The sequence below is a fragment of the Vitis riparia genome, chromosome 6, assembly GCF_004353265.1.
Source record: "Vitis riparia cultivar Riparia Gloire de Montpellier isolate 1030 chromosome 6, EGFV_Vit.rip_1.0, whole genome shotgun sequence".
In the NCBI taxonomy this organism is placed as follows: Eukaryota; Viridiplantae; Streptophyta; class Magnoliopsida; order Vitales; family Vitaceae; genus Vitis; species Vitis riparia.
The window spans coordinates 164150-177490 of NC_048436.1; the positions used below are offsets into that span (position 1 = coordinate 164150).

A 13341-nucleotide genomic window follows, 5' to 3' on the forward strand; every position below is an offset into this window, starting at 1 on the left:
ACCATCACCCTATTTACCCCCCTCCCCCCCTCTAGGGTGATTACCATAGTTTGGATTAGCCTCAAATTCCTAACACTGTTTTTTTCTTTTGAGTTTCATCTAGGGCATTCCCACTCCCTTGAGGTATTTAGATCATCTTTTTTAGTGAGTTGATCATCCTGATCTTAGTCACCCTTTAGTGGTTTGACTTGGAGTTGCAAACCGCAATCTCCTGCTTTAAGTGTACAGTGCCCACATCTTAAAGTTGTTCATTTCATTACAGTTCAGTGTTGTTCATTGCATCCACAACCCAAAGTTGTTCATTGCACATTAGTTATGAGTTTATTATATTTTCAGCTTCAGTTGTGGCATCTTTTCATTTTTTTTTAGTTTCATTGCTACTATTTTCCTTTGAGTTTCATCTAGGACATCCCCCATCCCTTGAGATATTTAGATTCTCCTTTTTAGTGAGTTGATCACCCTCATCTTGGTCACCCTTTAGTGGTTTGACTTGGAGTCACAGACCGCAATCTCTCTTTCTAGGTGTACAATGTCCTTATTCTTGAGTTGTTCATGACATTCACAACCCTGAGTTGTTCATTGCATCCACAACCCTAAGTTGTTCATTACATTCACAGCCTTGAGTTGTTCATTGCATCCACAACCTTGACCTGTTCATTGAATCCACAGCCCTAAGTTGTTCATTGCATCCACAATCCTGAGCTGTTCATTGCATCCATAACCCTGAGCTGTTCATTTCATTACAGCCTTAAGTTGTTCATCGTTTTTAGACATCCTTGAGTTATTTGACTTAGAGTTTGCATATTGCATTCTCTTTTTAGCTGACCTTTAGGCATTCAATGCCCACATCCTTGACCTATTCATTACGCTACAACCCTGAGTTGTTCATTGCATCATAACTCGGTGTTGTTTATTTCATACTCATCGCAGAACTACTGATATGAGTCTATTTTACTCAAAGGAATCAAAGCAACAATTGTTTGGATATGCAAATGCATGATATATTTCAGATCCACATAAAGGTAGGTCACAAACAGGGTATGTATTTAATTACAATGGTACTGTTATTTCATGGAGATCTGTCAAACAAACAATGGTGGTCACATTATCAAATCATTTAGAAATACTGGCAATTCATGAAGCAAGTCGTAAATATATATGGCTAAGATCTATAATCCAGCATATTCGGGAATCATATGGACCCTCTTCTATCAAAGGTGACCCGATAATATTATTTGAAGATAATGTTGCATGTATTGCACAAATAACAGGGGGTTATATTAAAGGAGATAGAACTAAACATGTTTCACCAAAATTCTTTTTATACACATGAACTCCAAAAGAGTGGTGAAATTGATGTGTAACAAATACGCTCAAGTGATAATCTAGCAGATTTATTCATAAAATCATTGTCAACCTCAATGTTCAAGAAGTTAATACACAAGATTGGAATGCTTCAACTCAAGGACATCGACATGAGAGGGAGTATGCTTGTAAAAAGGTGTTAGTGTATTGTACTCTTTTTTCCTTCATCCAGGTTTTGTCTTACTGGGTTTTACTAGTAAGGTTTTTAACGAGGCAGTCCTAATATACCAAGAGCAATTTAAAGAATTATAAGAATATTGTAATTTTTTTCCTTCACTAGGTTTTTCCCATAGGGTTTTTTACTAGCAAGGTTTTAATGAGGCATATTATTCAATATGGTGGACATCCAAGGGGGAGTGTTATAACTGAAATAATGAATGTCACCACATTAATTATAATAAATGTTAATTAAGTATTATTTATGAGTCTCACTAATGAAAAGCATTAATGTTATTTACGAGTTTCATTAAAATTCATTAATGAGAATATTAATAGAAGTCATTTGGAAAGCCTATAAAAGTCCCATCCTCGGTAATATGCATCCCAAAATCAAAAAGAAATTTCTTACTTTCTCTCATTCTCTCTGTCTTTCATTCTCTCAACTTTCTCAATTCTCTTTTATGATTTCTTTTTCCCTATTATATATTATTATCAAAGTAATATATAATTTATTTCTACTACTTTATTTGCATTACATTTATCCTTATTTTACAACAAGAATCAAATAATTTTAATTAAATTATGATAATTTTTTAAAGAGTAATTAGGAATAAATATATTATGATAATTAAATAAATATGACTAAATAAATAAGAATTTACTAAATAAGTAGATTAGTTATAAAATATTATTATTTTTAATTAAAGTATGATAAATTTTTTTAAGGAGCATTATCTAAATCAAAATTTTAAGTTGTTTGATAGGTTTGCATATTTAGAAATGAAAAAAAAAACTTTAATAATCTATTTTTTTTTATAATAATATTAAAAAATTTATATTAAAATTACCTTATTAAAATGTAATAATTTTTCTTAAAGATAAACATTATTTAAGTTGTTTGGAAGGACTCAAATGCATATAATTAAGATGATGAAGCTATTTTAGAAAAAAAAAAAAAAAAAGTAATCAAATACTTTGCTCTTTTATATAGAGTATATAGTGGTGAAGCCAGCAAATGGCTTGAGGGAAGCAACATGTAACTCTTTATTTTAGGGGAGACAATGCACTAGATCCCTCCCTAATAATATGGATAGTATAGTTATAGATTTATATATAGTTTATATTACCATTTTTTTTAAATAAAAAAATAAAAACGAAAGCATTTAATAATACCTTTCAACTTAATAATTTTGGGATATTAATAAAAAACAAACCTTGTGCATATTTAATTGCAGCGACAATAGTAAAAAAAAAACGTGAAAATAAGCTGTTGACAATTAAATACTACCAACCATTTTTATTTTTATTGAAAAGCCAAGAGGACTTCCAAAAGCCAACCGACAATGATCGTTTCAACTTCCAAAAAACCTCTCCAATCGCCTCTTGCATGCGCTAAGTTTATTGGAATTTGTGTAGCTTTTTTGTTGACCCTTTGGTGTTCCCTGAATTGCCATAAACTTCATGATCTACTATATATGTCTTTTGGAGTCGTGTTCCACAATAACCGTAGTCTGTAAAAAGCTTCACAAACCCACTTGGAGGTAGAGAGAGCGATGGGTGTACCATCATTTTACAGATGGTTGGTGAACAAGTATCCGGAGATCGTTGTGAGAGCTGTAGAAGATGAAAGGGAGTCAAGCTCAGCAAACCCAAATGGCATAGAGTTTGATAACCTCTATCTTGATATGAATGGGATCATCCACCCTTGTTTTCATCCCGAGGATCAAGTCTGTTCATCCCCTTATTTCAATCATTGTTTTCCTCTAACTTTTGTTTGCTCTTTTACAAATTATTCTCTCCTTTATTTGGGCTTTAGTGGATATAAAATGACCTGGTTATCTTTTGTAGAATTACATTTTCTTCTGTAATGGTTCTTCTAAACAAAACTTTGGATAGTTCTCTTTTCTTAATTTCATTGTTTTACTGATTCAGATTTTCCCTCCAACAACATTTGAAGAAGTGTTCAACAACATGTATGAATACATCGATAGGATTTTCAGCATCGTAAGACCACGCAAGCTATTATATATGGCCATTGGTAAGATTTTTGTGTTCATGCATGGCTGCCATCAGCTTGACTTGATATTTTATTTTCCAAAATTCTAGAGAAAACCAGCGGGCCAAGTGCTTTTATTTTATGTCTACTTATAAGCTTAAATAACTTTTATAGATGGGGTTGCACCACGCGCTAAAATGAATCAACAACGACGCAGACGTTTTCAAACGGCAAAAGACAATGAAATTGCCGTGGGGTTCTTCTTCTTCTTCTTCTTCTTTTCTTTAAATTGTGTACAACAGTTTATAATTCATTTAGTTTCTCTGGTATACATATAGGAGTTATTGTGATTTTGTACTGCGCAGGAAGCTGAGGAGCAGAGGCTGAGAAGGCAATATGAAATGGAAGGTAAACCACTTGTTCCAAAGCAGGAATCTCAAGTTTCAGACCCCAACATCATCACCCCAGGAACTGTATTTATGCATGAGGTGTCAAAGGCACTTCAACAATACATTTGTTCACGAATGAAGCATGAAGCTGGCTGGAAAGATTTAAAGGTTTAATACCTATCTCAATCCCTATCCCTATCTCATTTTCGGGTTCTTTGTCTTTTTAATTAAGGCATTTCTATCATTACAATTACTATGTTATAGGTAATTCTCTCTGATTCTAACGTCCCGGGGGAAGGGGAGCATAAGATAATGTCATTTATACGCTTACAGCGCAGTCTTCCTGATTATAATCCAAATACCCTTCACTGCCTATATGGTCTGGTATAAGAATTTCTCTGTAATGGAATTTAAGATGTCTGATATCCATTGTCGTAAGCTTAATTATTTTTCTTGTCTCTTATAAGTTATAATTTATGAATAATAATGAACATTTGTGTGCAGGACGCTGATCTGATAATGTTAGCTTTGGCAACACATGAAGTTCATTTTTCAATATTGAGAGAGGTAAACATATTTATCAATACAGCCTAATCCCTTTTACTTTGTATGGGGTATCTCTTCCTTCATAATGTGGCAGATGATTAGCTATTTCAATTTTCTCTAACTTTGTCCCACATCCTTAAGTTGTTTAGTTTCTGATTTAATAGATACTGTAATTTAAACTGACTTTTGTGACTGTTCCTCTGTAGGATGTGCTCACATTGGAGCAGAGAGGTAGCTGTGAATCGGCAGTAGAAACCAAAACCAGCCCTCCAAAAGCCAATTCAAGTTTGGTAAAGTCAAGAGGGTGGTTTAAACAAGTTCTCCCAGTTGACAAAACTAATTCTTTCATCAAAAACCTGGAAAGTAAATCTTCCATTAAAATGCCTTACCAGGTATCACGAGTTCAGAAATGTATATAGCTTATATGACTCAGAATACTACTATTCTATGGTCACTGATTCATTTCCATTTCTCTTTTACATTTACAGTTTCTCCATGTCTGGATCCTGAGAGAATATTTGGAGTTGGACATGAAGATCTCTGATCCTCCAGAGAAATTGAAGGAGATCAATTTCGAGCGCATAGTTGATGATTTTATCTTCCTATGCTTTTTTTTAGGAAATGATTTTCTTCCCCACATGCCTACCTTGGAAATTCATGAGGTTTTTCATTCCGCCTTTCCTAGACAATATTGATTTAGAGATGCTATGAATGCATGCTAAAAAATTTGAACTTACTGATCATGGGCTTTCCTTTCTTGTAGGGAGCTATTGATTTATTGATGACCGTGTACAAGAAAGAGTTCAAGAATATAGGAGGCTACATGGTTGATATGGAACGGGTAATAAGAAATATTAACATCCATTTTTTTACTTCTTAGTTGTAAAATTGTAAAGGAAGAACTCAGCCCTCTTCAGTGACTTTGTAATAAAGCAGATTGAAGAAAAGAAAGGAAGTTTTGTCAAACTAAAACGGGTTGAGAAGTTCATCCTTCTTGTTGGTACCAATGAGGAAAAGATATTTAAGAAAAGAATGGCACTACGAGACAGCAAACTCAGATGGCTTCTATGTGAAAATTCAGACATTTTTACGGTATTGATTGATGATTATCATTACTATGAAAGGATTTATTTAATGCATTACTAACTCTTCTTGTCCTTCCCACTGCTGCATTAAAAGGCTAAATTGTATTCTAATTTAAGCTATGATGATAATTTTATTACTGTCCAGAATAATGAAGAAGACCAGAGTTGCAATTTGGAGATTGGTTCAACAAACAGGGGTTGTACATCTCCCAGTGGAAAAGCAAGATCATCTTCTTCAGTAGAAAATCTTGGAACTTCCAGTGGGACAGAATATTTAATTACTGATAAGTCTGAAGTAGGTCATTCCACTTTTCTTGTGAAGTTTCAATTTTTAGCCCACTACAGATACCACAATATATCTGGAATAGAACTAACCAGCCTCCTTTCTTCAGCATTTAATCGATGCATTGATTTTCCAGGATATCATTAAACAATTACTGATAACAAAAACAGATCAAAGAAAATATAGAGGTTTCTGTATGTAAAGTTAATATTTTGAAGTTGACAATAACTGTTATAAACATAGAAGTTTGCTTTGCTCTTTCTTAAGCACTCCTCTGCTCGGTTGCTAGATTTGCATTCTCGTTAATGCCACTGTAATCACATTTCTCTTTTTGATTATTTAAGATATTTATCATCTTTCTCTAATTTGCAGCTAGCAACATTCTATACCAAAGAAATGAAGAAGAGGTTGAAAGAAAACATTCGAGCAAAATCAGATCTGTGGAGAAGTGGTTCACTTGGAATCGACAGAGTATGAGTTATTCCCTAATGAATTTTTTCTTCATTTTAAGGTATGCATGGTTAATATTTTATTTTTTTTCTCTATTAAACTTTTCTGCAGGTTAGATTGGGTCATCCGGGGTGGAAGGAAAGGTACTACAAGGAGAAATGTTCTTGTGACACCTCTCAGGGGATTGAAAGCACAAGGAAGGAACTAGTATGTTTTACATGCTACAAATATGAGCTTTAAATTTTTGTTGCAGAGGATTTCATCTTTATCAGATTGGCCTACTCTTCTAATATGTTTGATTTCTTTCGAGTTGTTATAGGTTCAGAAGTACACTGAAGGACTATTATGGGTTCTCCAATATTATTTCTCAGGAGTTCCATCTTGGACCTGGTAAAACATTTCAATAAGATGAATGACTTAACAACTCTTAAAGTTTTACTATTTATTCTGCTGAAGGGGGGTTAAAATTGAAACATCACTACAGGTTCTATCCATACCATTATGGTCCATTTGCATCTGATTTTAAGGGTCTTTCTCGAGTTAAAGCCAAGTTTGAAAAAGGTTCACCATTTAAACCGTTTGATCAACTCATGGGTGTTCTTCCTCCTAGCAGGTGAGCTCTTTAATTTTTTTTTTTAAATTTCTTCATTTCTTCTCAGTAGCTCTCTGAGAATTTGTTATATTGTAATGAAATTAGTTAGAGATGATTTTGTTTAGTGCCCATGCTCTTCCCAAAGCCTATCAGCCACTCATGATCGATGAGGACTCCAACATCATTGATTTTTATAATACTAGTAAGGCTTGCTTTATAGAATGAATAGTCTTTGACCGTTATATTTGTGGGAAACTAACTAGCTTGTTTCATTCTTTTGTATTTAGATTTTGAAGTTGACACAGATGGAAAGCGATTTATATGGCAGGTTTGCTAATTCATTTCTATAACACTCTTTTTGAAGAACTAATTACATCTATATTTCCCACATTGAGTCATTAACTCGTATCTCAAAATTTTGTGATATATGCAACACAATCACTCATTTGTTCCTTGAAGGGTATCTGCAAGCTTCCTTTTATAGATGAAGCACGACTTCTAGCCGAGACTAGGAAGCTAGAGAAGGAACTTGAGGTATAACACTTCTTTATCGATACCTATGGTCTTATTTATTTACGAGATAGATTTCTTATGAACCTAGTAATTTATTATTATTTGTAGGAACAAGAGGCAGTTAGGAATGCAAGAAGTTTTGACCAGCTGTTCTTGAGATTCTCAGACAAGTTACGCTCATTTTATACCGAACAGGTTTCCTGCAGGAAACCAAACAAAACAGCCAAGATTGATAGTAATTTCAGGTTGGTTATTGTTGTGATACATGTTTTGTATTGAAAGGTTTACTGAGTCCGTTTAGCAGTGATTTTAGGAAATTGAAAATTTTTATTTTTCAAGTATAAGAAATGATAAAAACACTTTTTAGAATCACTGCTAAACACTCTAAAATACTTATGAACCAATACTGGCTATATGCTCTGATACCTCCGGTAGTCTCATTGCCATTACGGTTCTAGTGGATAACATTTCTTATATGATATTTGTTGTACCAACTAATCATTCAAAATTTTTGTTTTCACACATTTTCAGTTTGGGAATAAACTGCTTTGATAATAATGGCTTGAATATGATGAACTCCACTTGCCTTGATAAGAATTTGGAAAACATTCAAGAAGATGATGTCATGTAAGTCTATTGAGTGACCTTGAGCTTAAATTAGGCGCCTATGTTTGCCCTTTGGAGGTTGTATCTCAATTTGCCTCACCATGTTGCAGAAGCATGCTTTATGAAGTGCCCAATGGCTGTCTACATATTCCTCGTCCACTTGAGGGGACAATATTCCCCTTTAAGGTATTACGGTTTCAGAATTATAATTCCTTTTTCTATTCAATACTAAAATAATTTCATTTACAAAACGTCTATAATATATTTTGGGATAAAGCTCCATGTGATATTTAGCATGAATTTCTTAGACCAAGGAATTGTTGCAGACAATAACCGAAGCTGACATAGAGGAGACACAACTTTGGCATGAATACAAGGGTAGCAAACCCCCTGTCAAGTAGGCGAATACCAACTCTTATTTTCCCCTTCTCCCTCTTCCTCCCTTTTTTCTTTCTTTTCCTTTTTATGAAACAAGTTTGGGTTTTGAATAACATTACAGATTTCGAGGACATGAAGGGTTTGGACCAGCAATTAACAGGCTGAAATCTAAAGCATGTGGTTCATCTACCATATCTGCAGCTAGTGGATTAAGTGTTGCAAGGGCAGGTTGGAGTAATAGAAGGGAAGATCACAATCCTCTTATCCTGAGATGCAGTGGGAATTTCAGGTCAGAAACTCACAACCAAATGAATAGAGTAGTGGGATATTTAAAGATATCAGAGAATAGACAAGGTTTGGCTTCTTATGGAAGAGACCACCAGTCAACAAACAATTTCTGTCCTTCCAAACATCCCTCAACGTATAATAAGAGCATGGCCTTTGATCATGCCTCCACTAGATGGCAAAGAGGTTCAATAGAGCATACAAATATTACATGGAAGGATAATTTACATACAACTACTGGTAATGGTCAGGGCTCAGACAGATGGCAGAAAGGCTCAACAAATGTTACAGACCCCCCTTGCAGGCACATTTCATATGCAGCGGCTGTTACTTCAATGAAACCCCCAGCCAGAGACAAATCATTCCCTAACCGGTGGTAGTTATTTTTGTTCCTTTTTTTCCAGCTCTATCTAACTTTTTTTTTTATATGTTGGTTTGCAACTTCAAGGATACCCCAAGCTAATGAAGCAAATCTAAAGTGGACCTAAAAATTTATATTTAATCTTTTTTCTAAGCTCTAGCAAAAGTGGAATGGTATGGAATCTAATGGGAATTATCTTAGATATCTCGACAAATGGAACTTGCTTAGACACACTTGGTCATGAATTGAACTAAAAATCTCTATATACTTGTTGGTGAAGGATTAGAGAAATAAAAGGATAAGGAAGAGAGAGAGGGGTTCAAGGCATGGGATTAATGGGGTAATTTGTGAGGAAAGAGATGCAGATGCTGTGAGCCAAAGTTCCCCCTCATGTTCAGGGATCATAAATATTAAAAATCAATTAGAAAGGAAGATCTACATACCTCTCTGTTTTTTCCTTTGTGGTCACACTTTGATATGAGGCTGCTTGATGACATCCATAGATAACTTAAATTACAGGCTCCAGTCCCTTACTGCTTGGCTTCATGCCCTTTACTGCTTGGCTCCATCCCCTGTACTGTTTGGCCCCATGCAGCAACTTGGAATGGAACAAGCATGCTACTCTGTGTGTAAGCGTCCACTTAGAATTGCACATGCACCATCTTCATTTCTGTCTTATCAGTTCCTTAATCAATAACCCCACCAGAAAGAAAAAGGTCAATGCAAATACCAGACAAACCATACTATGTATATGATGGCCTCTTCATAAAAACAAGTATAGTGTATGAATTCATTAGATAATAGAAATGGTGGCAACTGAGGCCACACAGCAGTGTGTAAAAGGTGCATAGAACATAAGCCCCACCAACTGCTGCTTTTACACCAAGATCCCATGACTCGGAAAAGCTTATCAACTCCACATTTATTGCTTGGTGCTGAGTTAAGGACGATCCAACAACCCATGTCTCTCTTCTTTTAAGGTTTTATGTTTAGTGTTGAGATTTATATTGGAAGGGATTGGATTGATATTTCTTGATGAATGATAAAATCTTCTGATCTTCAAGAAGAGAAAAATGAGTTGATTACTGAGATTTGAGTGAGAATTTCTCAGAAAGACGAGCAGTATTCAGTTATTTGTAACCAATCTCTTGGTGCCTAATTATTACTCCTTGTCATCAATGAGACAGGCCAAATGTGTCCAATATCCACCTCTCCATTGTTGCCACCAAATCACATGTGCCTCTTGACTTATCTGCCAATATATATATATATATTTAGTTGCATTGCTTGGGGGTCCCCTGCACTTTTAAGGAGGCAGAGGGAGCAGAGCAACTTACTTAAAAGGAGATTGTGACTACTTATAAATTCCTCTTTTTGTTGCTCAATCATTCTCTGGAAGCCCCATGTATGTCCACTTCTATATTTCTTGTACAAATATGTTTCAAGGACTGGGTAGGGTGCGGCAAATACAACTCCAATAAGAGCAATGTCTCGGTTTTATGGCCATGTCATTTCATCTAAAAGCCTCACCAATGATCTATATTAATAATTTGATAGAGATTAATGTGTTTTGGATACCTTTCATGTTTTTTTTATTTTATTTTTTCCTGGCAGATAAGTTTCTTTTAATAAATTAACCAAGCAAATACAAAAGGTCAAATTATGCTTAAAAAGGAGTTTTTTTTTTGTTTTTTCTTATCTTCAAAGTCCATCCAAACGGTCTTTAAATAAAATAAAAAAAATTCCTACATGCTCCTGTGGGAGAGCTTATCTCACCCCTAGTGGACGATAAAGACCAACGCAACTAGTATACACCATCATTAAGAAACTTTAATTACCACTCTCATTGAAGGTTCGTAACTTTTGTATAAACTCCAGCAGAAATGTGGGAAGGTTCACTTTGTCAAAAGTGCTTTCCAATCCAGAGAGTGATTGAGTTGAATCATAAAAAGAAACAATTAAACACATGTTACACTCCCAATCCGGCCAAGGCTCGTGGGGACTCATCTGTCACTTGGGTCACCCTCCCACCAACACAAACTGGATATTTCAATTATCACTTATAAGTATTAGTACAGTATTGGAGTCTTATATTAAATTAAGTCCCTCAGCCCCCTTGGTTGTTGAGAGATTATTCCAAATAAAAATTTAATATGCAGAATGGGGAGTGAGACCCACACCGACCATCCCAGTTGTCATCAACTACTGTCTTACTCTTCTTACCATTCGCCTCTACCCTGCTTTTCTGGATTGTACCTATTCGAAATTCAACCATTTTATGCCAAGTACAATCCTAAAATGCAGGCAAGAATCCGGACGTTCGGACGGTACCAACGGCGCCGGTGGTATCCTTCACTTGCATGACTGTTGCCGGAACCCTAGCCTCTCATTCCTCAGATCATACTCCACGTAGAAGTTCTGCTGCTGAAAATTCCCCAAAATGATAGCGGGCCCACCGGAAAATTCTTTTCCGGCTACACCGTCAGTCACTATGGTCAAACACACCACGTCATCACCTCCGAGGAAGGCGACGTAGTTCGCTAATGGCAACTCCATCTCTGCTCCGCCCCTGAATTTCAATGTCAACTCCGGGAAGGACGGAGTATTGAGTCCGGAAATGTTGAAACACGGTCGCAAACCGGTGATGCCCTCGACTTCAGTAGCTCTCTTGCTCTGCACTTGCTTTTCGAACTCGGCGGCTACGAGCTCGAAGATCTCACCCTTCATATACGTGAACGTCGTGCCGGAGTCGATGATTGTGCCACCGTCGCCGTCCGCTCCTGGGATTAGGTACTTGTACGGAATTTTCACATGCTTTCCTCCAACAGTGATGTGCCGGAGACCCAAGTAGTAGTAAACCGAGAACGCGTGTTTACCAGCGACTTTCGGGTTCTGGCCGAACGGCGTGTAGCTGAGTCCGGCGGTTTTCTCTCCAGAATCCGATTCGCCGTCCAACACGAGCGAGCTGCTCTCAGTTGTATCGTCGTAACGGCGAGAGAGAAGACAGTAGGAGAACTTCTTCAAGCCGAGTTGACTAGGCAGCGACGGCGGACCACGGCCGAAGCCAGAGATTCCGGCGGGTTGACTGGTGGAGAGGACAGAGCATCCGACGATGAAATCGGGAACGCCTTTCCCAGGCAAATCCAATGTCTCAGAGAGCATGATCCCACCTGTGATCCCAGAACCGTAGAAAATCAGATAGGGCGGACAGATCTGAGTGCAATTTGGAGAAGTGGGCTCACAGTCTCTGCACCTGGACTGTACTTTGGAACCATGAATCCACCCACATTTGGGGTTCACGCAACCCAAAACCTTGGAAGAAGAGGAGGACTTGGGGATAAAAATATTGGAAGAAGGATTTGAGGTAGAGAAAGAACAGTTCCTGCAGACATAGCGATGGGTACAAGGGAACCAGACGAGATCACTTCCAGTGTCCATGATAAGTGGAAGGGTCTGAGGTGGAGTACCGAAGGAGAGAGGAATGGAGTATGCACCATAGCTGTGAGTGAAGAGTGGGGTTGTGGAGGTGGGTGTGGTTTTGGGGTTCTTGAGGTGGCGAGCCCTGATTAAGGAGGCGGAGACCAGGTGTCGGAGGTTCCGATAGGGATCAGGAGGTGGGGATGGATTGGAAGCAGAGAGAAGGAGAGTGATGGGGGAGTTTGGAGAGGAGGAAACGAGGGAGAAGAAGAGAGAAAGAAGGGAGAGAAAGCAGGGGAGAGAAGGAGAAGGAACAGGAGAAGAGAGGGGAGGAGGCATTGTTGGGTGAGGGGTGAGTGGAGAAATGTTTGTGCAGAGTAGCTGTTTTATTGGATAAAAATGTTGAAATAGGAGTGAAAAGAGAAATGAAATGAAAATCAACTAGTAGCGGTGTCAGTGGTGTTGTATTGAAGCCTTGAAGGGTGTCTGGAACTGAAAGCATTCACTCCAAAATTAATTAGAGTTTTGACCAAAAATAAGATGTTAATAAATTAAGTAAATTGGAATCCAAAATAATACCCAATCTAGTCCATCCAGGTCATCTGCAATTCAGGACTACAGTTTTGAATTTTTTTTAAAAATGGGTCAAACCCACAATTACCGATCACGGTCTTAACTTTAAGCTTAAAACAATAGTTGATGATTACGACCTTGATCATTTTTTAGTTATCAACTACAGTTTGAATATGATTTTAAAGTCGTGTTATCACCTATGGTTTTGACTTAAAATTTATATATATTTAATTTTAATTTTTTAAATAAAAATATCATATTATTTTAAAAATATGTTAGTGGTTAATAAACTTATATAATTATTTTTAAAAAATAATATATGAAATTAAATAAATGGTATTTT

The 13341-nt window shown here is 36.6% G+C and overlaps 2 protein-coding genes across 2 annotated transcripts; one reads left to right on the forward strand and one right to left on the reverse strand.

Annotated features, from left to right (window-relative positions):
- The first annotated feature begins 3077 nt into the window (after positions 1–3077).
- Positions 3078–9705, forward strand: LOC117916249 (5'-3' exoribonuclease 3-like). Its single transcript, XM_034832196.1, has 24 exons — positions 3078–3251; positions 3457–3562; positions 3695–3771; positions 3886–4077; positions 4174–4293; positions 4414–4476; positions 4662–4745; positions 4944–5117; positions 5219–5296; positions 5392–5547; positions 5686–5835; positions 6196–6294; positions 6385–6480; positions 6593–6663; positions 6758–6886; positions 6991–7067; positions 7153–7193; positions 7325–7399; positions 7487–7623; positions 7910–8005; positions 8095–8170; positions 8311–8381; positions 8484–8651; positions 9528–9705. The coding sequence occupies exons 1-24, from the start codon at positions 3078–3080 to the stop codon at positions 9703–9705; spliced, it is 2688 nt and encodes an 895-aa protein (XP_034688087.1).
- Positions 9706–10828: 1123 nt separating this feature from the next.
- LOC117915597 (probable aspartyl protease At4g16563) lies at positions 10829–12814 on the reverse strand. The gene has a single exon (XM_034831194.1). It carries the CDS (start codon positions 12762–12764, stop codon positions 11361–11363), a length of 1404 nt encoding a protein of 467 aa, XP_034687085.1. The 5' UTR covers positions 12765–12814; the 3' UTR covers positions 10829–11360.
- Between the last annotated feature and the right edge of the window lie 527 nt (positions 12815–13341).

Coding starts and splice junctions, on each gene's coding strand:
- LOC117916249 (XM_034832196.1), top strand. CDS start 3,078: ATGGGTGTACCATCATTTTACAGATGGTTGGTGAACAAGTATCCGGAG. Junction 3,252..3,456: donor GTTTTCATCCCGAGGATCAA/GTCTGTTCATCC, acceptor TTACTGATTCAG/ATTTTCCCTCCAACAACATT. Junction 8,652..9,527: donor AGATGCAGTGGGAATTTCAG/GTCAGAAACTCA, acceptor CTTAAATTACAG/GCTCCAGTCCCTTACTGCTT.
- LOC117915597 (XM_034831194.1), bottom strand. CDS start 12,764: ATGCCTCCTCCCCTCTCTTCTCCTGTTCCTTCTCCTTCTCTCCCCTGC.